Genomic DNA, 26,565 nt, shown 5'->3' on the forward strand with positions numbered 1-26,565 from the left:
GGCCTTGCGATCGACACATATATCCTCTTGAGTGTACAAGTAGCTTGAGCTGAGACGAAGATTGAAGCTGCATCTCGGATTACTTACGAAAGTCACTCGGGGCAACTTCTGTAGCAACCCCACCAAGCTTCTCGGTCGCGACGTCATCGAGTTGATCAGACCTACAACACCTCCACCAACTTCACATCGTTCGGAAGGGCCAGAACCAATGTCGATGGATTCAACATTCCATTCTCGTCAGATTTCATCTCCACCAGCCCCTTGGCGCTGTTGTTGCAGTCCTCACAATCCTGCGATGACGCTCATAAAGCTATTCAGAGGTATGACGTACCCCTGCGCTAAAATCAGGGTCCAGACACAACGCGCTATGACCGCATCCAGCCTCGCCCTTTCACTTCGATCCTAAGACCCTAGCACCAACGGCCATCGTAACTCGCTCTTACATTGAGTGAGCCACACCAAAGCCGTTAGAGAATGTTAGGGCACGTCATGCGCCACGACTCATGCGTCAGGGTACAATCTTGCACGGGTCCCTGCATGACGTTAGATAGTCGATCGCAGCCCTATACAGGGTGCTGGGCAAGGTAGAACTTGATTTCAGGGACTTGGAGAGGATCAGATCGAAAGCACTGGGCATTGTGCCTTGAAGTATAAGATGGAAGTTATAGCACGCTTTGTGAATTCACATATCAACACCAACTATCAATCACAAGCAATCGATCCTAAGAACTTTCAACCCTACATCCAACTCATCAATACCTCAATCAACCTAATCCTACCAAAACCAACTTAAGCAATCATGCCTCTCGCCCGCCGCCACGCTCCCCGCACTGCCGTGCGCACCTCACCACGCACTACACGTGCAGCGCGCCCTTCCCTTAAGACCCGCCTTCTTGGTGGAAACCGTCGCACACACACTAAGCGCACAGGCGGCACCACCGTTACCACTACTACAACCACCAGGACGACTCGCACTGGTGGTCATCACGGTCACGCTACTACTGCCGCTCCCGTCCATCACCATAAGCGCCATGCCACTATGGGTGACAAGGTCAGTGGAGCGTTGATGAAGCTACGGGGTTCTTTGACGCGCAGACCCGGTCTCAAGGTAAGCAACTGTCATTCATAATACACTGTGCTTTACTAACAATACATAGGCTGCTGGCACTCGCCGCATGCATGGCACTGACGGCCGGAACGCCCGCCGTGTGTACTAAGCATATTGGACTGGAGTAATGAAACCGTTTCCTTTGTTATTGGCGCTACGATAAGTGTACGATAGGCCTGGAGATACCCGATGTTGTGAGCGTTTAGTATTTAATGAATCACATGAAGTTCATATTGTTCGTCCTGGATTTGACTCCAATGCACTAAATACTGCACATTGTATTTCGTGATTGACAGCTCCAGTAAAGACCACCCACTCGGCTCGATACAGGCCAAAGAGACTGCATAATCTTTCTCCCAACCACCCCATGAGTCTCATCCGAACAGATTCAGATAGGAAAGTGAACAAGATGTGGTTCAGATGCTCTGCTGTATTCACCCGTCTTGAGACACTTACTCCTCCTCAGGTGCGCGGTAGCCGTCAGGACCGCGGAGAATCTTCTCGCGCATGTCCGGTCGGCCGAGCCATGAGATGTACCACGTAGGCTGTCCATGCTTGATGCGGCACTGCGTGTCCCAGCGACCTCCCACAGGCTGATTGTGCGTCTCATACTCCTCGTCCAAGTTGTCTCCACGAGGCTTGCTGCGATCCATACAGTCAAGGCACATGCCGTTGAAGTATCCAAGTGTGTTAGAAATAGCCTTGAGGACGATGGTCTCCCAGTCGATGCTACGGCAGCGATTGCATTTTGGAGTATACGCATAATCGAAGGCCTTGAGGCGACGCACGACCTGGCCGATGCTGGAGTAGTTGAGGACGTCGTCGACTGGCCACGCATCGCACTTGGTGAGGGCAAGCTGGTAGCGACCGATCGTAGCGTCCCAACAGGAACATAGCGAAGAATCAGAGCGAAGGATCCTACCAACGCGGGAGTACAGTGACTTGTGTAGGGAGTTACGCAGACCTCCACGGGCACGATTTAAAGGACCTATTCGTTGATATTGGTATTCAACGTTTCCCGGCTTATGCCTTTTTTACAAATGTAAGAGGGACGATAAACAAAAGAGAAACAAGGATCGAAAGATGAGAGAGACTTACCGATGAACATCCGCTCGTTAATATGAAGGTGCTTAGGACCCTTGAAACCCTTGGGTGGGCGCTCCTTGACGTGTCCGACGTGCTCGTAGGCGAGGTATTTGGTGACGCGTGCATAGCCGATAGCATGGTTGAACATGTAGCATGGGTATGCAAGAGCTTGAGCAATCGGCACAGTCAAGTTGGCCTTGACCATGTTCCTCTCATACCACTTGTTGGACCAATCACCCAAGTGTTCCTTGATGTCGCCGTCATGGTGGGAGTCACACAGCGCAATGACTTCCCAGACGCCTAGTAGTGAAACGTCAAAGAGGCGCAATTCGTCTAAACGCTGCTCTGGAAGCTCGTGAAGATTCGCAAGCCATACTATGGCAGCCTCTTTGTTTTTGTCATCGTGTTTGGATGTGGCATCTCCGCCAAAGGTTAGCTCCGACTTGTCGTCGCTATCGTCAAGAAGCGCCCTCAAGTAGGGTGACTTTTTGCAGATGTCTGAGGCGACAAGTAAATCCGTAACGTGCTTGACGCCATCGTCCCCAACGGCACCGATGATAGTTATTGTCAAATCGGACTGCACGTAAGGTCAGTAGTCGATGAAGCACGCAGGTGGAAGCGGCATACCAAACCAGGCTCGGTTGTGAGCACGATATCTTGATCTTGAACCAGTGATACAGCTTGTCCTCTGCAGACAGTCAATCCTGGCATGGTGGGCGACTTTCTGGTGCAAGAATTGTATCTGAAAGAAGAATGGATTGAAATTAAAGTGTATACAAACACTGTAGACGGAAAGAGCAACAATTAGCGTTGCCGCTAGTGACGCGCTCCCATGTGACTGGTTGAAGCAGAGGGTAGCGACGCCCGCACTGCTCAGCTGAGAGAGCAAACAACGATGTAATGGATAGACAATTAACCCAGAGGCTGCCATGTGTTCCATCGCCGATTGGACAATAGTCAAATGATCTATGGACCATATAATGGAGATGGATACAGGTTGGAATAATGGTTTTTCAAAAGAGCCTGAGAGAAGATGAAAACAAGAAAGGCTCGATCGGCATACTTACGGGGTTTCCTCGGATACGTCGTTACTTGAAGTCTGGCAACAGGCATCACAATAGCGAATCAGTATGCATCTCACCTGGTTTTCAGTCTACGAGGCAACTTATATGTCTGAAGATCAAGCAATTGAAACCTAACTCCAAAGACATTCACAACGTTTTGGATGAATATTACGACGAACTGAAAGCTGTAAACTCCTCTCATGAGTACTTTAGCGTAGAAAATGAACATCTTTGTGATTAAATGATCAGACTATTAGGAAGTTCGTGATTGACACGTTCGTATACGCAGAAGCTTGGGTGGAAAGTTCATGGGATGGAGGGCTCGATAAGTCGGAACATGTCAGCTACCGCACTTCAGTTGCAAACACTAACATATGTTACCGAACATGGTGATGGAGATGAAGTTGAAGTGAGGTGAAGCAAGTCCCGCCGAACCACCCCCGCTAGCGCCGATGTGCAAACCATGCAAACATCACCACCGGCATATCGACTGATCTCATACACCCATCTCCAAACCCACCGAATTGCGATTCCACAACAACACAATGCCTCCTCCACGGCTCTCTCCAGCATTACTCCGAGCGCGGCCGCAAGCAAATTACCAAAGTCTCCGCCGCATAGCACCTTTCCGCCGCGCATCAACCACACCATCACAAAATGACATAAAACCCGTCGTGCCCTGGAAAACACCCACCAGTGTGTGGTCGCCCGAGAACCTCATCCCCCCACCCAAAGATGGCGAGGTACTACTGGAGCGCCGACCAAACCGCGCATTACCACCGTACGTTCGCCCAAAACCTTCTGCCACGAATCTGCCTACCATCTCGATGTGAACATACTAACAACAACCTCTAGAGTACCACCTTTAATCTCCCCGCAAGTCATAAAAACCCTCCCGCTCTTCATAATCGCCATGACAATCTCCCTCTTCGCCTTCTTCAACTACCAAAAGCAAGAATCCTCCGTCGTAACCGCAACCCTTTACGCGCTGCGCACAAACCCCATGATCCGCGAACAACTCGGCGACGAGATCTACTTTGCGAGTAAATATCCTTGGATCAAGGGCGAAATCAACCAGCTTCATGGGCGCATTGATGTTAGCTTCTGGGTCAAGGGGACAAAGAGGGCGGGAGAGGTTAAGCTCAGGTGTAGGAGGAGGGGTCGGGGCGGGTTGTACTATACGCAGGAGTATAGTTTGACCATGGAAGATGGGACGAAGATGGAGCTTTATGATCCGGAGGGAAATGCCATTGATCCGTTCCAGGCCATTGCTGTGGAGGAGTAGGGCGGTAGATGGAGTAAAGAAATGTTGTGGCTGTTTTGAGGAGAGTGGCAGGACTGGTCTGGAAAGTATGAGAATACTCGAGAGATCATAGAAGTAAGAGCTGGCGGCTCAGCACCTTCTAGCCATTAGCAGAGACTTCGACAGGGCAGCAAATGAAGAAGATTCAGCCGATCTTATCGCTGTGTAACATATGTAAGTATATACGCGCATCACACGCCACCAGAAGGCAACGAGAACCAAGTCATAGATGGCAATACTAGACATTGCTAAAGGTGTGTATGTAGTAGCAGTAGGAAAAAGAAAACCGAAAAGAAAGTAGCGCTTCCAGTGAAGGACAGCTCGCTCGACAGATTTAGTCACTCTGGAGCGTATATGATTGTGGTCCCAATGTGTAAACGCCAATGCCGTATGTAGCAATATGCTGATGCAACAGACAAGGAAAAAGAAAGTGGTATCATAGTAATCGTACTCCTCCGCCGTCAACTGCTCTGCTCACCCCCATGGTTCGACAGGCCCATCTAGATCTTGTCATAGTCTGCCTCAGGCCTCCTTACGCTAGGATGATGCGCAAGGTTTGGCTTGACAAGGTGTGCAAATTGTGGGTTAACGTTCAAAGGGTAGCTAATCTCAGGCATACGTGCCGTCTCTTCCTCTTGCTCCTCGCGTTGTCGCTGCCAGAACTTCTTCCTCGCCGGCTCGCCGGATGTGGTACGCGAGTAGATGGAGCTTGATGGGCGATGCGAGAAGAAGCTGGGCTTAGCAGGTGATTGACTGTGGTAGGAGGGTAGGAAGGATTGGCGAGCTGTTCGGAAAGCGCGGAGGGGGCTGAAGTCGAACTGGGAGAGGCGGTTGGGGTCTTCTTTGTTAGGAGAAGCGACTTGAGGTGAGCCACAGTCAACTGGTGGGGTACCCATTCGCATGGGTGGTGTGCCGCCGTGGACGTTGGTTCGAGAGGAGGTGCTTCCAGTGTGGTGGGTGCTGATAGTGAAGGCCTTGTGTTTGGGGTCGTACTGAGATTGGGTCTCGATGTCCTCGTGAAGCGTCATGGCTCCTCTCGAGCGTACCATGCGAGCAGTGATCCTTCGGGACTTATCGCGGAAGACGAAACTGGCGACGACGTTGAAGAAGCCAATGACAATGGCTAGGATACCCGAAGCAACAAGCAGGCGCCAGAAAGGCAGAGTGAGCGACTTCTGGCTCGTAGCCTCCTTATTCATGTTACCGAGCATGTTGAGTCCGACTACCATCATCGCACAACCCAAAGTGACAAAGCCATGAGATGGACTGAGCAGCGGCCAGTTGCGGGCGTAGAAGTTGCGGAACAATGAGCATTCTGAGACGATGAAGAATATTCCAGCAATCGCAGTAATAACATGGCTTGTAGCGTCGAAGAAAAAAAACTGCTATATGTAAGCTTCTGTGAATCTCTGGAGCCGGCTCTTGAACGTACCTTGGAGATGATGAACGTCTTCACCAGCATGACCACGCTGCTAGCGACCACTGAAGCGAGGGCAATAATGTTCAGACCTCGCAAGACGTTAAGGATGATGTAGCCTGGACCAGCCAGATGTTCGGCTGAAAGAAGCGCCATTTCGATTGTGCAGAGAAAATCGTAGGATGTTGAAGAGCTCGAATTTGTAGGAAGATGTAGTTGGTCTGTCCAGCAGTCGAGAGAAGCGCGTCAAGCGTAGGATGGAGAAAGAGACTGTATGGATTGAAGGAGTTAAGTTTACGAAGATAAAGTAGAGGGAGTATCCCACGCCGTCAAGGCAGCACGCCTTCAACAACGGCAACAATAACGAACAATAGAGACTGAAGATGAAAGATGAGAAGCAAAATCCGAAGTGAAGGAGGAAACCTCAGGACAAAACTCGCCGCTAGCGTGACCTGTCATTGTCGCGAACCTTACAATAGCTAAAATAAGGCCCCTCGCGCTGGGTAGTCTCGTCGCCTCACCTACGAGTGGCCCAAATGACTCCAGTAACGGTAGTCGCGCCAGTACTACCGGCGCATGTGAAACGCTCCCCGCTAGATCCGGCGGGATGTGCAGAACCAGAGCGGCCCAGTCAATCATCTCTCAGCTGGTGAGTTCGGCAGCGAAATTGTCGCAGAGCAAGGTACAGGGTCGACGTGGGGTTTTGGCATCCAGCCGGTGAGGCGAGGTTTGGTCGAGATGTGGCAGTCGCGTAATGATTGGTGTTGAGGCCTTGAAACGCGCCCGCGTAGCCGCAAGGGTCGTGTTTCAGGCCTAGAAACATCCGCACAACGTGGGCCGCACGATCTGCGGGCGGCAAGATACGAGCGGGTCTTCAGTCGTTAGCATTGCAGTCCTCCAATGCAAGGCGCCACAGTCTGGAAGTCTTTGTTTTGGGGTGCCTGCAGTGGAGATGGAAGGCGCGAAACTGGCGGGTACACAGGGCGCCAAGCGAGGACAGCTGGTGAGGGTCTGTCAGCGACGGAACTTTAATCGAAGATTACTCCACCCGTTCAATCTTGATCAAACCATGATCGGCTTCCAGAGTCCTTGAGAAGGCTCGGACATTTGTCTGCTAATCAATTTAAAGTGCAAAAGCATTACTTAGGCCCAGTCAGCGAACGTTATAACATTGTCATGTCGTAATTCATGTACGATAGGGTATAGTGCTACAAAACATCGAAAAAAACAACCTTGCAACCCCGAAGAACTCCGCTCATCTGATCGTAAGTTCGCTTCCAAACGCTTTGCCAACTCGATATACTTGCCGCGGCCGAGGCAGTCGGCCATTCACCAATGTCCCGTCTCGGAAAGCCAACTCCTTGCCGTCGTTCATAGGGATAGCATTACTCGGCAGATTAAAGACCTGTAACAAAGATCGGTTTTCGCCACATTCGTTCATGGCAGCGGAATCTTGTTCACCCATCAACCTCCCTGTCATGGAGTTGGGCTTCCATGCCCCGTCACTCTGGTCATGAATATCCTGCCGCCCATATCTTCGCACGTGTGCCAGACGATAGACTGAGCCGAAGAACTGTTTCCGTTTCGGCCTCGTTTTGATCTCTGCAATCTTTGCAGCTTTTTCTTCTGCGGTCATGGTCTCAATTGTAGGCGTTACAGTGCGCGGATAGATACTGCGTAAGCTCGTTCCACGTTTGGTCTCTAAATCATCAGAAAGCGTAATATTCGGACGAGACGCAACAGTGCGCTCGAATGGGTGAAACAAGTCGTCATAATTTGAAGTAATCTTGACTTTGTCTGCGTCGGCATCCTGAACCCTGGGTCCAAAGACCGACGGGGCTGATGGTGGCTTTTCGCCGTCGAGATTGGCTGCTGACGTGTTGATTTCAACAGGCTCGGTCGCAGGCGCTGACACAGGGTCGTGGGAAAGTGTTCCCTCAAGAACCAGAGGTAGTAGAGTAGAGCCGTGGGCCGTAACATTTCGGTGACTTGGTGCACTCTTGGTAGCTTTTGAAGCAGTTCTCTCGGTCTGAGCAGGTGGTCTAATCTGGACATGCTGCTGTTGGCTAACAGCATCTGCTTCGTGCTGTTGTCGTACGCTCTTTCTGGCCTTATATTTACTACCACGAGATCCTGATACTGGGATTGGTTGAAGGTAGCCTCGATATTGTTTCTCGTACTTTGCTCTAAGAGCTGCACTGGCGAAGCTGTACAAAACTGGTTGGCGCGGAGACCTCACGCCATGGATTTCAGGTAGAAGAGAAAGCACAGACTTGATAGTCTTCTCCCAACCACCCTGACCCTTTTGCAAGTGAGGAAATTCTGAAGCCAACCAGTCGATGACCTGCAAGGCAGTCAAACCTGTGCCCTTCGCACATACCAGTGCTATCCTGGCCAAATCGCGATTGTTGAGACGTTCGTTAAGTGTCGGCGAACCTGTGCTTGCCGGAGTCGGGCTCACTGAGACGCTTAGGACTGGGGGAACAGGGACACCTTCAGTCGTTCCTCTCGACTCTAAGACTGTTGGTGCTTGTTCTTCTGCAGATAATATAGGAACAACTCGATCCGTCGTACGTTCAGCACAAGGTTGCTGGGGTATAACATCTAAGCTCAATTCGAGAGGCCCAACGACGACGGCTGCTGGCTTTCGAGGTTCACTGTCTCCTAGTATATCTGATTTGCCGGGTGAAGTGTCATTGGCGGTGTCAGGCTCATGGGTCCTCGAGGGTTCATGATGGTTCGAATTATCAGTAGATGGAGTACAGTTCTCACGTTGCATATCGACTTGCGGCAATGGATCGTTGTCGCAAACTTGATCCCTTTGCAATACCTGCTCCACTTCTAGAGTAGTCTTCTGTTCACTGGTATCAGCAATCGGACGCATTTCCATGGGCGTGCTTTGCTCAAGAGAGGTCTCATGAGATGTGGATGCGGTATCCGTAGCTTGGATGTCTGCGGCAGATTTACAGGACAATTCGTTATCACGAACCTTCTTGACTTCCGGTAAGATGTTCACTTGTTCTGGATCGAACCAGGACAAAGGGCTCGCCTTGACCGTTGGCAAGTCAGGCTCGGCTTCTGATCTGGCTGAGTTTTGTACTGAAGAAGCCATACTCGATACAGGATCATCCACGGTCGGAGCTGCAATATGAGCAGTCGAACTTGCCGAGCTCGATGGCAAGAGTGATGGCTTACGAATAGTGTTGATGTCCGGAGTCTCGGGTATCTCTAGCCTTCCTGTCTCAGCGAAACGTGTGCTGATTCGACAGCTAGAACACTGAACACCAATCTCCGCAGACTTGGCCAAATCACCCCCCTTTTGACAAGTCGAACAAAGAGTCATTGAAGGAGTGGACATTACGACGTGAACTGAGGTGTCCAGAGGCAAGGCATTTTCATCATCTTGCGTATGGAGGGATTGTTGGGAGATCTGATCTCTGCGAAGGTGTCTGAATGATTTCTCAGGTATGGAGCTGTCAGTCTGACTTGAGCCTTGTGATGGTGTGTTGGGAATCTCCGTACGCTTGATCGGCTTTGGTACAGGCGGTTGAGAGGGGCCAGGGGCCTTCTTAGGTTTGATAAGTTTGTCAGCAGTGGTGGCTTTTGTAGTAAGTCGAGCAGGCTCAGGTTCAGCATGCGTGTCGGACTTGTTCTCGAGAAGACGATTTGACGACGCAGTACGTGGAGCTGGTTGAGCATATCTTGGCTTGAATATGTCTCTCACTATAGAGTGGCTGGTTGACGCCGGTGCCGAAAATAGGCTGAGATTCTTGCGCGCTCCACTATCGCTCAAACACAAGGTGCATCTCCAGTTTTGCCTGTCATTGTCAGTCTCTACCAATGATGATCGTACGCGTGCCTTACGGATCGATTCCAGAAGAGAGTGGAGGCTTTCGACAGCTATCATGGTAAGTTCTGGAGCATTCCGAACACGAAACAATTGGGTTGAAACTTGTGGCACTACTCTTCTCGCAAATCCGACATGCAGGTTTACCCAATGTGCCTGATTTTGAAGGTTTTCTCTCACGAGATGTAAGGCTACGTTCTGAATATTGGTGGGTATTCCGATTATCATGCCTACGTGGGGCAGGTGGTGCTGGGAATGACTTCGATACCGAAACCGTATCTGGCTTTCGCTTACTTGATGCGGCAGAGGCAGTTTCGGTGTGTTCACTGAAGCTGGAGGCACATGTCAGCGTGGCCAAACATTACTTTGGACCTCACCATACCTGTGCCTGGGTGCATTAGAGCTAGTTGGCAGATGTGCTTTTCGATTTGTGGAAAGTGGGCCACGTGTCTCCAAGTTGAACTTGTCGTATGTTGTACGTTGACGCTTTAGTGGAGGCGGTGATATCGAACCCTTCTGGCGTGGTTGCACATGGCTCTCGCGCACATTACGAGGCTTTTCGGGGGCTTTCTTGATACTAACATTGGGCCGACCATGATGTGGCAACTTCCCATGACTATGAAAGGGTGCCCGTCGTTTGCTGTCATGGTCGTTCATCTGGAATGCTGTGTGAAAGGAAGAGGTGACACCTGGGATAGTACGTGCGTGTTAGCGCATGCTTCATAATTGTTTTCGAGTAAGTCAAGTGGTGATGAAGGAGATGAATCAGCTCTTTTCAGTTTGTTGTTATACGGCAGCATTTCGCAGCACTGGAGGCTTCCGCTTTGCTTCTTCGGCGGGCAGGCGCATGCAAGTAGTAACTCCCGCGACGTGCCAGGACACGCAGTAGAATCAAAGGAGAACCATCACAATGCTGTGCGATCTAACCTTTTACCAGTAGTCATCATGAAAGAAAGGATACGGGTTAAGTGTCAGTATATTGCGACTTACTTGTTGTGGTTCAGTCCGCTGACTCGATACTGAAGAGAGTGAGCTTAGTCCCACAAGACGCGCCTAGAACGAGATGCCGATTGCGCGTAGCATAAGGGGAAAGACGAAGTGAGGGTGGCCTGCGTCCAGCCATGCGGACTTTGTAGTGTACCATACGTCCAAGTGAGAGGAGAAGACGAGGCTGACGGCGAACGCGGTAATGCACAGATGGGCGGCTGGTGCGGTACTGATGGCAAGAAAGAATCCAGGTTTAGCCTTGGAGGTTCGTCGCGCTATCACGTGCCGATGATCCGGTGGGGCAGGCGCATCTGGCCTCTACGGGTAAGTGCACTTGCATGTGCTCGCAGTTGAGACTCACCAACTTTATTGCAGCGCATAACTCTAAGCTGCTGTCATGGATTTCCTAAAGTCGGCGGTTGCGTCCGCGATATCAAAAGGCCCTGCATTTGGTTACACGTTTGGTGATCGGGTCGACTTGAACGACTCCATCTGGACACTGCACAACGGCACAAAGCGAGTATGGCCCAGAAGTCTGCACATGCCTAATCGCTTGCTAACATTCACTTGCTAGGAAGACGGCTCCAAATGCAGCATTTTCTCCTTCGATATAACCGCCAACAAATCGCGATTACCCCTCGCTCGCAATGCGCTGCGCAAGCTACGAACGCTGCGTCATCCAGGGGTTGTGAAAGTCCTAGACACAGTAGAGACGGAGACTTATATCTACATTGCGACTGAGCGGCTCAGCCCACTGAGCTGGCATGTCAAGAGAAAGAGCCTGACGGAAGAAACCACTAAATGGGGGCTACACAACATCGCGAAGACGCTCAAGTTCGTAAATGCCGACGCTGCGTCCATACATGGCTGCATCCGTCCGGCATCGATATTCTTTAGCGAAAGTGGCGAGTGGAAACTTGGCGGCTTCGATGCGCTGAGCTCCGTGAAGGAGGATGATTCAATACTACCGACCTATGGTGGTCTCATACCAGATGCAGGACGGTACATGGCGCCCGAGGTTTCGAAAGGAGGATGGGAGGTTGTCAAACAGAACCCGACGCATGCGGTAGATGCATACAACTTTGGTGTTCTCATCTTCGAGGTCTTCAACGGCAGCTACAACAGCAGCGAGCAGTTAGGGCAAATGAAGAGCATTCCCCCAACCATGCACCAGTCATACAAACGCCTTCTCAACCCGAATCCAAAGTCACGCATGAGCGTGGGCCAGTTCTTGGACCAGGGAAAGCGCATAGGAGGCTTCTTCCAGACGCCTTTGATTCAGGTCACGGACGATATTGAGAATCTGGGACTGAAAGCAGAGGATGAGCGAAACGAGTTGCTTGGAAAGCTTGACGCGGTCGCAGACGACTTTCCTACAGACTTTTTCAAGATGAAGGTTCTTCCAGAGCTACTCAAATCAGTCGAGTTCGGAGGCGGAGGCGCCAAAGTCTTTGGCACTGTCATGCAGATAGGGCAGAAGCTGTCAGATGACGAGTACGAGACTCAGATTACGCCAGTTGTGGTGCGACTCTTCGGAAACCCAGATCGAGCGATACGCGTCTGCTTGCTGGACAATCTGCCGCTCATGATTGACCACTTACCTCAGAAGCTTGTCAACGACAAGATCTTCCCACAGATGGTGAGCACCATTTAGGTACCACTACCCATATGCTAACCCAACCAGGTGACTGGCTTTTCAGATATTGCGCCCGTAGTGAGGGAACAGACCGTAAAGGCTATCCTCACAGTAGTACCCAAGCTGTCGGACCGGGTAGTGAATGGTGAGCTTCTTCGTCATCTGGCAAAAACCGCGAACGACGAGCAGCCTGGCATTCGGACGAACACCACAATTTGTCTAGGCAAGATCGCGCGCAATTTGGGAGCTAGTGTACGTTCCGATATGTTCGAGATACAAAGCAGATACTGACATATGCACAGAGTCGAGCCAAGGTCCTTGCTGCTGCATTCTCTCGCTCGCTACGTGATCCGTTTGTGCACGCTCGGAATGCTGCCCTCCTGGCACTGGCCGCAACAGCCGATCTCTTTAGCGAGGATGATTGCGCAACCAAACTCCTTCCCATCATGTGTCCGTCACTGGTGGACAAGGAGAAGCTCATTCGTGATCAAGCGCAGAAGAGTGTTGACATCTACATCGCACGTATCCGCAAATTTGCCGCCACAATGCCGGACACGGTACTCCCGCCACCAGGCCTCGCGTCTGGCGGAGAATCCACTCCACGCATAGGGACCCCTGCCAATGGTACCTCGTGGACTGGTTGGGCTATATCAAGCTTCACCAATAAGCTGGCATCAACAGCTGGCGAGATGCAAGCCAGCTCAACAACCAACGGAGTGGATCAAAGATCGTCTTCAGTACCGCCAGCTGTTACTACGACCAACAAACCGCCAGTTCCAATGTCGACAAAGCCAGGGATGCCCCTTCATAGCGCCAAGAGTACTGCATCTATTCCTACCATAAAGTCACCAGACCCAGCAGCGGCCTTTGATGACGAGGCAGAGGATTTCAACAATGACTGGGGCGGCTTTGCTGATGAAGAGGACAAACCACAAGAGGAAGAGGATCCATGGGGCACACCAGCCGTGTCGAAGCCAGCATCTACGACGTCATATGACGACAAAGGCGAACCGGACTTTGCTGGTTGGTTAGCAGCACAATCCAATGCGAAGAAGCCAACGAAGAATGCTCTTCCAAAGGGTCTTACTAAATCAGCAACGCCAGTAGCAAAGACAGCGAGGCCGGCGGTTGGAAGCAGATCGAGCACAACAGGAACAACGAGGAAAGTCATCGTGCCGCCAAAGAAAGAGGTCAAGAAAGAAGAACCGAAAGCCAATGAAGACGAAGAAGAAGGCTGGGGTGATGCCTGGTAGTGGTATGGTGTCTTGCAAATGATGTCGATTGTTCAGCATAGCGACGGCGTCCTTGCGATGGTTTACACCTGGTGAGTTTCAATCAGACCAGACGGAAAGTTTTAGAGCATACAATCTTAGGGATACATAATGTTACACATGATAGCGTCTTCGATTTCTACGCCTTCTTCTCCTCCTTTTCTCGCTTGCCAAATGTGTAGGCTAATCCACAACCTGCGACATTGATTGCACAAAGAGCAAGTGATCCTCCCCTTACTATGCCGCGAGCACTAAGCTTGTTCTTGATACCCTAGTATTCGATTAGCTTTTGCCACTGTCTAGGTATTGTTTTTGGTAGAGCAATGCAAGCATACCTGACTTCTCCGCATGGCCAGCAATGCATAGAGACCACTCCATGCAGCCGTGATACCGGCAGCGTCGGTTTTGTAGTTGCTCAGATTCAGGTAAGAGGAAAAGAGCAGGACAGGCGTAAACGTCATGGGGAAAAACTGGAAAGGACGCGCATGTTGGGCTGTGATCAAGGTGGCCAGGAGTGTTGGTGGTACAGAGTTCTCTACAAGGGAACAGTAAGGTTAGCAATTTTGTATCGGAATATCAAGGTCAAAATGAAACACGTGAGTAACGAGATGAACCAGGAAGTGACATGTGAACGTACCTCCCCAATTCCTCAGCGATTGGAGCACAGACTGCTTCGATTGTTCAGTCATCGTGACACTCGTATCTCTTCTCAGCGTTCGCGAAGGAGTTTATGGCTGTGTGAACGGATTCGGTGCTGGAAGAACAGTCGCTGGAGGGTACATGGGTTGAGATTGGGTGAAGTTGAATGACGTTAGTCCGGCAAGTGGACCGTCAGCCCGTGCCAACCCAGCACCTGGAAACTGGCCTTCGGAACTCGCGAACTTCAACAGAGGCAGATAACACGCCTATCACGACTAATACAACCACAACCGTGTCTTCTGGACGACATCGTATCCAACGCACTTACACATCGCAATCATCGTTGTAACGCTACCGGCTGCCCACACTTGCGCATCGGCCTTCCTTCGACACCGCTGCCCGCCCGGCAGCATAATCTCCCACCCCGTAAACACCAATACCCCACACACATAAACTCGTCCGCCAAACAATGTCCGGCAAAACCTCTGGCTCCGACGCCAAATCGCGCGATCACCACGATGGCAGCGCAGGCCGAGCCTTTACCGTGGAGCAGAAAGCCGCCGTAATACGCATCAAATCGTGTGCGCCAACCGCCTACTACAAGATCCTCGGCCTCGAAGAAGTCAAAGCTACCTGTTCAGACTCGGATATCAAAAAGGCATACCGCAAGCTCTCGCTGCTTACGCATCCGGACAAGAATGGGTACGATGGCGCGGATGATGCGTTCAAGCTGGTCAGCAAGGCGTTCCAGGTGTTGAGTGATCCGGATAAGAAGAAGAAGTATGATCAATTTGGTGGGGACCCTGATGCGAGGTTCGATCCTAGAGCGCATGCTAGTGCGAATGGTGGAGGTGGTGCGAGTCCATTCGGAAATGGGTTCGCGAGAAGAGGAGGGTTTGAGGAGGAAATGACTCCCGAAGAGTTGTTTAGACAGTTCTTTGGCGGTGCGTTCGGAGGGCCTTTTGGTATGTATTCACTCATTCAACCAGATTCCAGTGCTTGTGATAAGTGGAACCGATCAACAAAAGACTAACATCCCACAGGCGGCATGGACACAGGACCAGGCTTTGTCTTCAACCTAGGCGGCGGCCCCGGCGTACGCGTTCACCAATTCGGCGGCGGCCGACCACGCAGACGTCCCGGCACCGCTGTACCCCCCGGTTCCGAAGGCCAACAAAACGTCTCCTCAGCCTTTGCGAACCTCCTCCCTCTCCTCTTCCTCTTCGTCCTACCCCTCCTCTCCTCTCTCTTCTCCGGCTCAAGTAGCACATCCGCAGGCCCCAGCTTCGTCTTTGAAACCCCCCGCTCCCCCAACACACTGAAGCGCGTATCTACGCGGATAAAGATCGACTACTTTGTCGACCCCAAGGACGTTCACGATTACACACCGAAGAAGTGGCGGAAATTGGATGAGCAGGCTGAGAATCAGTACGTTCATATTACCAACACGCGGTGTCAGAACGAGCGGGTCAAGCAGAGGAGAGCGATGGAGGAAGCACAGGGTTGGTTCAGTGTGGACCAAGAAGCTATGAACAAGGCGCGGAACATGGAGTTGAAGAATTGTAATAAGCTTAGGAAGTTAGGGCTGGAGGTGTACTAAGCCAGGAACTTTGGTACATTTGATATGGGTAGACTTGTTTGTAGTTTTGGCTGTACGTACAGTATCTTCTTGCTGGTGGATGGTCGGCTTGAACGGTCTTTTGAGGGAGTTGCCTTGGGGACACGATTAGTCTTAGATGCACGCATGGCGTATAGAGGCGTTTGGTAGCATCAACCGCGCGTCGAGGCGCAGGATGTTCCCTTCTTGAGCGAAGTTACTCTATTCCCTTTCCGCACCCTTATATACATCTTTTCATACTCATCAAGATATTCGTCCAGTGCCATACTCCGATCCGGATTCACTAATCATACACACGCACATCATATCCTACACTGCCCACTTCTTCTCTCTTCTCTATATCTAGAACCCCCAGAACTTAGCAATCCTCATCTTGACACCCTCCCAGCTGTTCAACTTGGGCCTAACATCCAAATAGAAGTTCAACGCTTTCCCCACCTTTCCCTCATCTCTGCCCGCATAGAAGTCAATCACATACTCAATCTTTGTCCCACAACGATCCACAACCCAATCGTGTCTATCAAACGGCGGCTGGTACCCCATCAGACTCTTCCACCGTGCTCTGGGAGTCAAACTAGTGCTTAACCCAGAGAAGGAAGCGAGCTTAGGTCCTCCGCATTTCTCCGCGCCGCGATTCGCTTCCCAGGACTTGATCTCGTGCCAGGCGCGCTCGTTGACGGCGTTGTGGATGGGGACTATGGTGCGCATGTCTGGCGCGGAGGGATCGTAGGATTTGCGGCGCATGGCGTCGAAGAACATTTGCTCAGAGGGGTAGATCCAGTTTCCAGTTTTCTTATCGGCGCCTGTGTCCCGCTCATTGTTTGCTGGGCGGGCGTCGGGTGTGGTTGGCGCAGCGAAGTTGTCGGGGAGGGCGCGTGGTATTGTGCTGACTTCACGGTCGGTGCCGAGGCGTATTTGGGAGAGAATGCTTGCATGTGAAGGGGGGGGAGATGTTGTGCTTTGGTCTAGGGAAGAGGAATCGCATGATTGCTGGACGGCGGATTGTGAGGGCGCTGGCGGGGCGGCGGGTGTTGGTATGGGTGCACTATGAGGATTTGAGGGTGCATTGGCGTTTTGGGCGCGGGCTTGGGCGAGCCATGCTTCGCGAGTCTTGTGATCGACCGGACAGGCTGCGGCTGGGTCGTCTTGTGAAGACATTATGGTGGAGATGTGTGGATTGGAGATTCCGAGAGACTCGGGATGGTGACGGAAGCAGTTCGAGAAATCTTGGGCACGGGCCTTTGCGGAAACCGTCCAATGCTGATTGGCTGGCTTTGGACTATCGCGATTTACCGCTGAAGACGTGTCCAGCACGCTTGTCTTTCTACAGACGAAACAAACTCTATAGTGGGTAACCAATTCCCAAGACTGAACCTGTCAGCATTGTCATTGCGACGGATAGTTCCGCTTTCACAAGTCGCTGTCTTGGATCCGCGCTTTCTAGACCGCATCCAACTAGACCCTGCATACCGGTATAAACAAAACCCCACCTGCACCAAAACCCCCCGACTTTCACCGCTACCCTTTGTAATTTGCTTCTTTCCCTCTGTCTTGTATACCAAATTTCAAGATGTCCGACATCCATCGTGCCAGCACTACTGCGCCCGTAAACATTGCTGTTATCAAATACTGGGGAAAGCGCGACCCCAAGCTCAACCTCCCCACCAACTCCTCCCTCAGCGTCACCCTTGCGCAGTCCGATCTCCGTACTCACACCACCGCCTCGTGCTCGTCTACCTACCCGAAAGAGGACACGCTTCTCCTCAACGGTCAATCGCAAGATGTCTCTGGTGCAAGGACACAAGCATGCTTCAGGGAGCTTAGGGCGCTGAGGAAACAGCTCGAGGAGAAGGACTCAAGCCTAGCCAAATTGGCCGACCTTCCCCTGCGCATTGTTTCCGAGAACAACTTCCCCACCGCTGCTGGACTGGCTAGTTCGGCTGCCGGTTTCGCTGCTCTTGTCCGTGCAATTGCAAACCTCTACGAGCTCCCCTCTTCGCCTACCGACCTTTCCCGCATCGCAAGGCAGGGCTCAGGCTCAGCATGCCGATCGCTCTTTGGTGGATACGTAGGCTGGGAACAAGGCTCTGCTTCAGATGGCAGCGACAGTGTTGCTTTCCAGGTCGCGCCCGCAAGCCACTGGCCTAACATGCGCGCTGTCATCTTGGTTGTCAGTGCAGCCAAGAAGGGCGTGTCCAGCACCACTGGTATGCAGACCACTGTCGCTACATCCAGCCTCTTCCAGTCAAGAGCCACAGAGACTGTGCCTCGACGCATGAAGGAGATGCAGGAGGCTATCCAGAACAAGGACTTTGAGGCGTTTGGCAAGGTTACCATGATGGACAGCAACTCTTTCCACGCCACATGTCTGGACACCTTCCCTCCCATCTTCTACCTCAACGACGTCTCCCGAGCGGCCGTTAAGGTTGTCGAGAGCATCAACGCTGCGGCGGGTAAGATCATCGCTGCGTACACCTTCGATGCAGGCCCAAATGCAGTTGTATACTACCTTGAGGAGAACGAGAAAGAAGTTGCAGGTCTGTTCAAGCAAATCTTGAACGAGAAGGATGGATGGCAAGGCGAGAGGGGCCAGGCTATCCAGGCCAACGCTGATGCGCTCGAGAAGGTCAAGTTCGATGCAGGCCCTGCTATCGCATTCTTGGAGGAGGGTGTCAGCAGAGTTATCTTGACAGGTGTTGGTGAGGGTCCGGTCAAGACTGAGGAGAGTTTGATTGATGAGAAGGGTGAGCCTGTTAACAGCGCATAGAGCGGCTGTGGCTAGCTAAATCGCCAATGTTGAGTAGATACCCTTATGTAGTGTACAATGCTATAAGCTGAAAAAGTACAAGGGAGTGGCCTTGGTCAAACAACAATTATGGACTTCGCCGAGTGTTGTTGAGGTTTGCTGAGCCCTCAATGGGTAACTTCTCTGGTAAGAGGGTACGACTCTTCCTCCGTTCTGAGCTACTTAGTTTCTGCCCGCTCAATGCCTCTGAGCCCCCGTTTAAGAGGAATCGATTTGGGTTGCGGCTTGGATTGATGACCGCATTCCCTCTTTTCCTGGTCTGTTGCGTGTTCGTGGTAGCTGCAGAGATCGATATCATAAGAGCCGGTAAGACGAAATCGCTTTTTAAAACATCTCTCCGTTCCTACTCTTTTGAAGAACCGCAAGAGGAACTCCCGCGGCAATTCGTCGAATCTGTCCTTGTCCTGAGACTCGTCGCCCGTGTCATCCCAGTATGCGTAGTGAAGATCTACGAAGAAATCCAGGAGCGGATCCGTAGAGGGGAGGTTTGCAAAAGCATAGACGATAGAAGCATAATCCCAAATAGATGTGTGGAGAGGCATTGTAAGCTTCACAATCTCCAGATTCAGAGCGGTTCTCAATCGACTCACTGCGAATCGGTCGGCGAATACGTACAGTTTGATCTTCCACAATCGACTAGATAGATCGATTTTGTTCGCGTCGAGGGTGATGAGATTGGGCAGGTTTTGAGTGTACAGCCACTCAATGAACAGGCCGAAGATGGCAGGCTCGATGTCGGTCAGACGTATGATCTTGTCTTTCGCTTCTTTCCAAGCTCCATTTAGTGCCTTAGAGAAGTATTCCGAGTAGTGAGTCAAAAATGCCTTCTGGACGTGGTATTTTCTGCGGTCTGGGCCAACTTCGACGATAATGGCTGCTATAGCACCATGCTGTGCTATAACACTAATTTGTCAGCTCCAATCCGCGTTTGAGTAGAAAGTGTGTACCTGTGAAGCGGTGGCATTGCCTTTGGGGTGGAAATCGTCGCACTACTCATACCCTCCGTCTGCAAAGAGGTGGATCGGTGAATTTGGAGTCGTGCCGAGGGTGAGAAGGAGGGCGAGAGTTGGTCAGTATCCCAGTCGCTAATATCCTCAAGATCGTCAAGATCGAATGAACTCTCAGTAGTAGTAGCCAGATTCGGGTTGGGAAGTCCTGGAGACATGCAAACGGTGCTAAAATGGAGAATTGGAGTGACAAGGTATGCAGTGAGAATGGAGTGAAGTGAGAGAAGGTTTTCAAAGCGTACCTTCACAGAAAGCTGGGCCCTGACGAGAATGGCACGTGGAGGAAGGAGCGGCCAGCTGTCGCGGAAAGGATGTCGGTAGTGCAAACAATTTTTGAACATGAATTAGATATGACGTGGCTAACATAAGAGCCATCATATGACAAGTAATAGACAGCCAAAATGCAGAGTTGGCAAAGACATGATCCGAAAACGACAGAAATCTGCAATGGATCGCACTAGAGCGCTTCACGCCATGGTATAAGATCCCTCCCAAGTATTCAATGCAACGCCCAAAACAAACAGAAGCAGCCATTAAAGAGAGCATGCAAGTATCATCTAGTCGAGGACAACGGCAAGGATGATGATGACCAAAACAATAGCGAGGATAAGCAAAAGAATGCACGCCTTACTCCTCGCACTCTTCTGGTAGTTGCTCGCCTGCTTGAGGTTCACGTGTGCACCTCTCGACGCGTCGTGAGTAGTCTCGACGTTCTCTTCGATGATGTCGAGTTGAGCTCCCTGCTCGTGCACCATATGCGCCACATCGCGGAAGAGTTCGTTCAGCTCGCCGACTGACTGCTCGATGTTGCGGATCTCGGATTCACGCTCAATGATCATGGATTCCTGGAAGTCGACCTCATCCTGGTTTGCCAAGCGCAGCTGCTCCTGCTCTTGTTGTTGCCCGAACTCCCCTCCCCGCTCTTCGCTTGGCGATGATACGTCTTGCAGGGCAGTGCGTGCCGCTTGTGCCGATTGCTTCTCTTTCTCTAGCGCTTGCTTCTGTAGGTGTTGGAACTCGGTGAGCGAGGCTTTGAATTCGCGCTGGAGCTTCGACTGCGTAAACTTTTGCGATGGCTGTTCCCGTTAGCTACTGTCTTCCATCCCAAGAGCTGTGCATCCATACTCCGACATCAGGCCAGGTTGTAATCTTCTTCAATCCCTCTCCGAGCTCTTTGAATTTATCCGATGTCTCCTCAACGGTGGTCTTCACGCGCTCGCGCACGCGGGCTGTCTCGTGCTTGGTTCCTAGCTTGGCGGTCTCTTGCGACAGACGGGCAACATTACGAGTCAATGCGAAGAGGTCATCGGAAAGCTTGTCAGCGAAATCGCGGAACTCTGGGTCATCGGCGTAAGACGCATCGTCTTCCCTTCGCCATGTTGTGGGTTGCGATTCGAGGGCGCTGGAGCGTTGAAACGACATGTTGTCGGATAAGGAGGAAGACACTGGCTATTTCCAACAAAACTATCAAGATGATGTGTGAAGCTGTGCGATCGTGTGTATAGCTACGGCAGCCTGGTGCAGAGGTTCAATCGTGGTTACCTGGAGGTTGGTTGCTCGGTGGTTCCTGCGGCGATGACGAAGGACCGCGGCTAAGGGCACATGGCACAAGGCACAGGCGGGTGTCCCTTATGTAAGCATGCATCTGTCGGCGACGAAGTGGTAGCTCCGCCGATCAACAATGTTTGTTTGAACAAAGTCGGGCGCCTTCACTGCTGCTGAGGTACTCCACACTACAGTACCAGCGCGTTCGATCGATTATTGGCGCGACGCCATCTTTTTGCTTCTTTGCTATGATATAGCCAGTTCCTCACTCATACGCTCTCTCACCGCAAATCGTTCGCAAACATGGCGCTCGCACCGCTTGGAACCCAAGTGCGCCCATACAGGGACTACCTGACGCCAGCGCTGCACCGAAGATTCAACAAGGCCAGTCGCTATACGCTGCTGCTATGCTATGCGATTGCGTGCTGGATGGGAGAATGGAATAACCGTGAGATGTACTGGAGGAGTGTTGAAGATATCCACTAACTCTACACAGTGCTATGGCTATGGTTTCCATTAGGCCTTACTGGCATTCGAACCCTCCTAATCTTCCTCTCCGCCCTTACCATCTACGTCCTTCGCGTTGCTCAGTGGCATGTTGGCCGGCGCCAAACACAGACCCGAGCGGAAACATTCACGAAGTACTTCTTCCGTCCCGCGACACTGGTCACGCTCATCGCCTATTCTTTCTCTGCCATGATGTTTGTAGAGACGTATATCTGGTCGCGGGGTACCAAGGACAGACTCAACTTCATCGAGGCGGGCCGCATGCACGAGCGATTCCGACTGAACGAGAGGCCGCTTTACCTGCGTTATCTCTTTTACGTCCTGGCAGCAGCACAGTCTGGAATACACTTGTGGAGGGACTATGACAAGATCGAGGTACAAGCTATGAAGCCCAAGAAGGAGCGGGGTGACGCGGCAGCTGCAACACCCACGCGACGAGCACCCAAGCCGAGAAATGTCCTTTTCAAACAGCTCAAGGGCATTGCGACCCTATCGAGCTCTCTGGCTTCGGTCATCGCTCTTGTCGGATTTGCCCTCTACTTTATTGGAACCCGCAACCTGATCTGGAGCTACTATTACAGCTTTGGTCGATACCTCTGGAGCTTGTCCAAGACTTCCACGCCGACCGGGCTCGCACCGTTTCTGCCTCTGTGCTTCATGTTCATCACAGAAGGAATCCTGCTGGTCGTGATTTGGGAGTTTGTCAACAAGACCTTCGACGTGTACATTGCGCAAGAACCATTGAAGAACGATGTACCTATCACGAACGACTCCACAGATCCCAATGGATCTCTCTTGAATGGACTCAAGTCGAAGAAGGACACTGTCAGGGTAAGACAAAAGCCGTTCAATCAGGTCGTTCATTACTAACGCATCCAGGCCATTGCTTTCTGGGAACTAGCCCTTATAACGGACGCCTTCCCCGATCGCCGCAAGACTATCTACAGCGAAATGGAACGTAAGAAGGCACCGACACACCAGCAAGTTACAGATCTTTGTCTGGGAGAACTCAAATTCCTTGTCGATCGTGTCAGCGTTGGCCTTGATCCCGCCTACCAGCCTAGCAGCGGATCTGGCCAGGACCAGCCAGCCGGACCTGTCAGCTTGGTGCCTCGCATTGCACAACCGCTCAAGGACGATAAGCCGATATCTGCTGCCCCACCAAAACCGAACACTAGATGGGAACATATCGAGGCAACAACAGCCAGCATTGCAAAGTCACATAGCGCCCCTGGGAACGCACAGCAAGCATACAGTCGTGAAGCTATCAACAGGGGAGTGAAGAAGGCTCAAGAAGGTGCCAAGGAGGCTGAATCATTCTTCACGACGTACTACAACAAGCTTGTCTCTTCCCCAGTCGGCGTGCTGTTCCAACATTCCTTCCAACGGACAGCAAACATCGTTGTTCTCGGCGCACCTTACTCTCAGCTTTCTCGAGTCTGCAATGCCGCAACTGCTCTGACAAATCTTGCCGTATTTTCACTGGCTGAAGACAGTATGGGTCGCTTCCATCAAGGGATTCCGAGCATAGTACGTGTATTCACTATTGCGCTCAAGAAGATCGATGAGTATATGGAAGTAGCTCCTATTCATTCGAGTGACATTGAGACGCTCAACAAGCCGGAGGCGGAGAGGAAGAAGGTTCCCGAAGTAGACGAAGCCAGGGAGTGTCTCAGAGAAGGCCTTGAGAAGATCCTCGGTAGCTTCAATGAGTACCTGGGTGGTATGGGACTGAGTAAGCTGGAGATCATGGATGCAAAGAAGATTGTGGGTGTTAAGAAGGCACCGGAGATGATTCAAGCGGCTGCCAAACAGTAGTAGTCAGTTCTCTGAATGACCGACCTGTAAGAATATACGAACGAACCCGAAAGAACGATGATATCATATAATGTCTTCAATTGCTATTGCTACTGAATCAACATGTTTTCTCTTGCAGACAGACGCATCAGCAAAATGCCATGTTCCGTAGAGAGACGCGTCGGCTCCACCCATTCAGGTGCACATCGCATAAGCCAAGCCAAGCCCAGCTCCCATCGCAAACTGATCATCTATCTCCATCAACAAATCAAACAGTGCGAACCCAGCATCCCCCAATTGGGAAAATGCCACATGCGATAAGATTGCAACATCATGCAGCTGTCATTGGTCGTGTCTGACATGAGCTCGCTGTTTCAAACAACGTTCGTCCCAGGGGTAAATACGGTAGCGCCCCACACTAAACTCCGTTATGCGCGTCCTCCGCATCGATATCGTTACCCTTTGTGAGAGCCAAGGACGTCATGTTGGATGAGGCTTACCTTGGTGGAGGCGCGAGCTGGAAGAGGATGGGTTGGTGGCTTTTCTGTTCCTGCACTCTTTCCTCCATTCTGTTCTCTTCCATTTCGTTGTCGTCGTTGTTCTTGTTACGATAACTTGGGATTGCCGTGGCGTTGGAAGGGCAGCACGTTTACCCTTGGACGATCACCCGCATTTACGCTTTGGACTATCTTTTCAGCCGAGAGTCTTACCTTGGTGCTGTTCGTTGAGGCGGATTCTGTATATTCTTTATTTCTTCTTCTTGTCTATCCATTTACTGCGCCTTATTACATTGGAACCTGACGATCGGATTGCAAGCGCCCAAGGCTGCCAACGAACGGGACGCGCCAAACATCGACTCATAAGGATTGCTCGTAATCAGCTTTCATACCTGATCTCCGCAAGAGTATCCAGCGGGAGGACCTACAATTCCAGAAATAAAAGCATTGAGGAGCTCAGACTTTCGGCATCGACGTCACCAACACGATGCACACCTCACTACCAACGTGGCTCGCGCTCTCAGCAGCAATCCTACCTACAGCAACGGCCTTCTACCCGTACCACTACTCCGCAAGCAAGACCTCTACCACATCTCGCTCGCATCGAACCTCCCCACAGCCCTCCCACGATGAGAACACGCGTTCCGTAACAGTCCCTTTGCGTCGCGTGCGCACGCCTCTACATGCGCGCCAAAACGTCTACAACATCGTCAATTCGAACAACCCAACCCAAGAGAACAGCGTAGCCATAGACCAAGATGGCAGTGATCTCAGCTACATGGTGGCCGTAACGTTCGGTGACAGCTCAGACGAATACCATATGTTGCTCGATTCGGCAGCGAGTAATACCTGGGTCATGGGGCAAGATTGTGGGAGCGAAGCGTGTAAGACGCATGCTACATTCGGGACAGGAGATTCAAGTACACTAAAGGTAAGTTTCAAGGTTTCTTCCTAGATGTCTCTTATCAAGGCCTGGAGATGAATGCTCACCCAATCTTTAGACCGACGAAACCACACCCTTCAGCGTGACCTACGGCACAGGTACCTCTTCAGGTCATCTAGCAACCGATACCCTCCACATCGGCACCTCCCTCTCCGTCTCCCTCACCTTCGGCCTCGCAACAAACGTGTCCGACGAGTTTCGAGCATATCCCATGGACGGCATCCTAGGCATCGGCCGCGGCACACAAGGTGTCAGTACAACAGATGAAATTGCTGCTACCCAAATCATGGATATCTTGTCCTCGCAGAAACTCATCGGTGCGAAAATGTACGGTATCCACCTCTCCCGAGACACCGACGGTAAACTGGACGGCGAGTTGAACTTGGGCGAGGTGAACAAAGAGAGATTTAGTGGGGAGTTGAATTACCTAGATTGCATGGATAATGAATCTGGGTTCTGGGAGGTACCTTTACAAGACGCTGGGGTTGATGGCTCCTCTGCCAATCTCACCACGGGAAGTACCAACAGGACGGCGATTATGGACACTGGAACGAGTTTCATACTCATTCCTGAACCTGATGCTCTGGCCATCCATAGCAAGGTCGAGGGCTTCGAGCAGGATGGTGAGACGTTCTTTGTCCCTTGCGACACAAAGGCTGTGGTGCAGTTTACTTTCAACAATCGCATCTATAACATTTCCACGGCGGATTGGGTGGGAGATAAGGATGATGATTCTGCTTTGTGCAGGAGTAATATTGTAGGCAGGAAAACTTTTGGGGACGCGCAGTGGCTGGTTGGCGACGTGTTCCTGAAGAATGTGTATAGTGTTTTTGATTTCGAGAAGAGTAGGGTAGGCTTGGGTGTTCTGGGTGACGAACAGTTGGTTGCGGGGACGGAGAGCGTGAGCTCTACAGGTATGTTTGAACTTGTTTCTTTTGATTATAGTAGTGACAATTGCTGACTTGGTTTCAATAGGTGTTGCGTCTCCTTCGGGATCGAGGACAGCAGCTGAGACTGGAGGAGCCAGTTCGACATCTGTGGGTGGTGGCCAGCCTCAGAATCAGCAAGGCGGTGCTGCTGCTCGGTCTTCATCTTCTCTCCTCCTATTCATTGGAGCATCTACAGCGGTTTCAATGTTCATATAGCATCTGGCATATATATACGGATAGCATTTCTAGCACGGCGTTTAGGGACAGAGCATCATCGGATCAGCATAGCTATGCTCCAGGAAGGATTCAGGGAGCAGCATAAGAGCACAGTGTAGAAACTTGTACACTCTATCATATTTGGTACACATCTATTCATATATAGAATACTGTACAGCAGCAATACACTTTCCCGTCCACTCGGCTTCCAGCCGAAGTGGTGGCCTGATCCCATGACATCTCCACTTACCGCCTTATCCACCGGCCCAAATCAAGACCAAGCAGATGCAGGAAGCTCGAGGCGAGAAAGCGGGGCGGTTCATCGGAACGACGTATCCGAGC

General features: G+C 51.4%; 14 protein-coding genes across 14 annotated transcripts; 7 read left to right on the forward strand and 7 right to left on the reverse strand.

Moving 5' to 3' along the window:
* The first annotated feature begins 436 nt into the window (after nucleotides 1–436).
* CC77DRAFT_210830 (hypothetical protein) lies at nucleotides 437–1,356 on the forward strand. The gene is made up of 2 exons (XM_018530653.1): nucleotides 437–1,108; nucleotides 1,158–1,356. The coding sequence occupies exons 1-2, from the start codon at nucleotides 800–802 to the stop codon at nucleotides 1,215–1,217; spliced, it is 369 nt and encodes a 122-aa protein (XP_018383494.1). The 5' UTR covers nucleotides 437–799; the 3' UTR covers nucleotides 1,218–1,356.
* Nucleotides 1,357–1,560: 204 nt separating this feature from the next.
* CC77DRAFT_1096673 (hypothetical protein) lies at nucleotides 1,561–2,905 on the reverse strand (the record flags this gene model as incomplete). Its single annotated transcript, XM_018529857.1, has 3 exons — nucleotides 1,561–2,096; nucleotides 2,207–2,771; nucleotides 2,822–2,905. 3 exons carry the CDS (start codon nucleotides 2,903–2,905, stop codon nucleotides 1,561–1,563), a joined length of 1,185 nt encoding a protein of 394 aa, XP_018383495.1.
* Nucleotides 2,906–3,766: 861 nt separating this feature from the next.
* Nucleotides 3,767–4,993, forward strand: CC77DRAFT_1022323 (DUF1783-domain-containing protein). Its single transcript, XM_018525439.1, has 2 exons — nucleotides 3,767–4,039; nucleotides 4,114–4,993. Exons 1-2 carry the CDS (start codon nucleotides 3,804–3,806, stop codon nucleotides 4,541–4,543), a joined length of 666 nt encoding a protein of 221 aa, XP_018383496.1. The 5' UTR covers nucleotides 3,767–3,803; the 3' UTR covers nucleotides 4,544–4,993.
* Nucleotides 4,935–6,228, reverse strand: CC77DRAFT_211075 (hypothetical protein). Its single transcript, XM_018530657.1, has 2 exons — nucleotides 5,994–6,228; nucleotides 4,935–5,943 (listed from the first exon to the last, which is right to left on the reverse strand). Exons 1-2 carry the CDS (start codon nucleotides 6,132–6,134, stop codon nucleotides 5,062–5,064), a joined length of 1,023 nt encoding a protein of 340 aa, XP_018383497.1. The 5' UTR covers nucleotides 6,135–6,228; the 3' UTR covers nucleotides 4,935–5,061.
* A 1,005-nt stretch (nucleotides 6,229–7,233) lies between these two features.
* On the reverse strand, nucleotides 7,234–10,472 carry CC77DRAFT_1010699 (hypothetical protein; the record flags this gene model as incomplete). Its single annotated transcript, XM_018523667.1, has 4 exons — nucleotides 7,234–10,023; nucleotides 10,120–10,157; nucleotides 10,208–10,287; nucleotides 10,408–10,472. The coding sequence occupies 4 exons, from the start codon at nucleotides 10,470–10,472 to the stop codon at nucleotides 7,234–7,236; spliced, it is 2,973 nt and encodes a 990-aa protein (XP_018383498.1).
* A 682-nt stretch (nucleotides 10,473–11,154) lies between these two features.
* On the forward strand, nucleotides 11,155–13,872 carry CC77DRAFT_211304 (ARM repeat-containing protein). Its single transcript, XM_018530660.1, has 4 exons — nucleotides 11,155–11,332; nucleotides 11,387–12,451; nucleotides 12,497–12,700; nucleotides 12,751–13,872. Exons 1-4 carry the CDS (start codon nucleotides 11,210–11,212, stop codon nucleotides 13,699–13,701), a joined length of 2,343 nt encoding a protein of 780 aa, XP_018383499.1. The 5' UTR covers nucleotides 11,155–11,209; the 3' UTR covers nucleotides 13,702–13,872.
* On the reverse strand, nucleotides 13,711–14,459 carry CC77DRAFT_1022326 (hypothetical protein). Its single transcript, XM_018525440.1, has 3 exons — nucleotides 14,357–14,459; nucleotides 14,055–14,254; nucleotides 13,711–13,990 (listed from the first exon to the last, which is right to left on the reverse strand). Exons 1-3 carry the CDS (start codon nucleotides 14,406–14,408, stop codon nucleotides 13,859–13,861), a joined length of 384 nt encoding a protein of 127 aa, XP_018383500.1. The 5' UTR covers nucleotides 14,409–14,459; the 3' UTR covers nucleotides 13,711–13,858.
* A 209-nt stretch (nucleotides 14,460–14,668) lies between these two features.
* On the forward strand, nucleotides 14,669–16,138 carry CC77DRAFT_211144 (DUF1977-domain-containing protein). The gene is made up of 2 exons (XM_018530658.1): nucleotides 14,669–15,323; nucleotides 15,402–16,138. The coding sequence occupies exons 1-2, from the start codon at nucleotides 14,828–14,830 to the stop codon at nucleotides 15,956–15,958; spliced, it is 1,053 nt and encodes a 350-aa protein (XP_018383501.1). The 5' UTR covers nucleotides 14,669–14,827; the 3' UTR covers nucleotides 15,959–16,138.
* On the reverse strand, nucleotides 15,974–17,421 carry CC77DRAFT_211153 (cytochrome c and c1 heme-lyase). Its single transcript, XM_018530659.1, has one exon. It carries the CDS (start codon nucleotides 17,132–17,134, stop codon nucleotides 16,319–16,321), a length of 816 nt encoding a protein of 271 aa, XP_018383502.1. The 5' UTR covers nucleotides 17,135–17,421; the 3' UTR covers nucleotides 15,974–16,318.
* On the forward strand, nucleotides 17,329–19,088 carry CC77DRAFT_1022328 (diphosphomevalonate decarboxylase). Its single transcript, XM_018525441.1, has one exon. The coding sequence runs from the start codon at nucleotides 17,547–17,549 to the stop codon at nucleotides 18,741–18,743; it is 1,197 nt and encodes a 398-aa protein (XP_018383503.1). The 5' UTR covers nucleotides 17,329–17,546; the 3' UTR covers nucleotides 18,744–19,088.
* Nucleotides 18,941–19,947, reverse strand: CC77DRAFT_1063423 (hypothetical protein; the record flags this gene model as incomplete). The annotated part of the gene is made up of 2 exons (XM_018528624.1): nucleotides 18,941–19,685; nucleotides 19,730–19,947. 2 exons carry the CDS (start codon nucleotides 19,945–19,947, stop codon nucleotides 18,941–18,943), a joined length of 963 nt encoding a protein of 320 aa, XP_018383504.1.
* Nucleotides 19,948–20,346: 399 nt separating this feature from the next.
* CC77DRAFT_1042097 (SNARE domain-containing protein) lies at nucleotides 20,347–21,211 on the reverse strand (the record flags this gene model as incomplete). Its single annotated transcript, XM_018527259.1, has 2 exons — nucleotides 20,347–20,865; nucleotides 20,915–21,211. The coding sequence occupies 2 exons, from the start codon at nucleotides 21,209–21,211 to the stop codon at nucleotides 20,347–20,349; spliced, it is 816 nt and encodes a 271-aa protein (XP_018383505.1).
* Nucleotides 21,212–21,476: 265 nt separating this feature from the next.
* Nucleotides 21,477–23,752, forward strand: CC77DRAFT_967336 (hypothetical protein). Its single transcript, XM_018535748.1, has 3 exons — nucleotides 21,477–21,782; nucleotides 21,831–22,672; nucleotides 22,721–23,752. The coding sequence occupies exons 1-3, from the start codon at nucleotides 21,638–21,640 to the stop codon at nucleotides 23,657–23,659; spliced, it is 1,926 nt and encodes a 641-aa protein (XP_018383506.1). The 5' UTR covers nucleotides 21,477–21,637; the 3' UTR covers nucleotides 23,660–23,752.
* Nucleotides 23,753–24,622: 870 nt separating this feature from the next.
* CC77DRAFT_1063426 (acid protease) lies at nucleotides 24,623–26,223 on the forward strand (the record flags this gene model as incomplete). Its single annotated transcript, XM_018528625.1, has 3 exons — nucleotides 24,623–25,066; nucleotides 25,137–25,992; nucleotides 26,054–26,223. 3 exons carry the CDS (start codon nucleotides 24,623–24,625, stop codon nucleotides 26,221–26,223), a joined length of 1,470 nt encoding a protein of 489 aa, XP_018383507.1.
* Between the last annotated feature and the right edge of the window lie 342 nt (nucleotides 26,224–26,565).

Source organism: Alternaria alternata (genome assembly GCF_001642055.1).
Source record: "Alternaria alternata strain SRC1lrK2f unplaced genomic scaffold CC77scaffold_16, whole genome shotgun sequence".
NCBI classification, from domain to species: Eukaryota; Fungi; Ascomycota; class Dothideomycetes; order Pleosporales; family Pleosporaceae; genus Alternaria; species Alternaria alternata.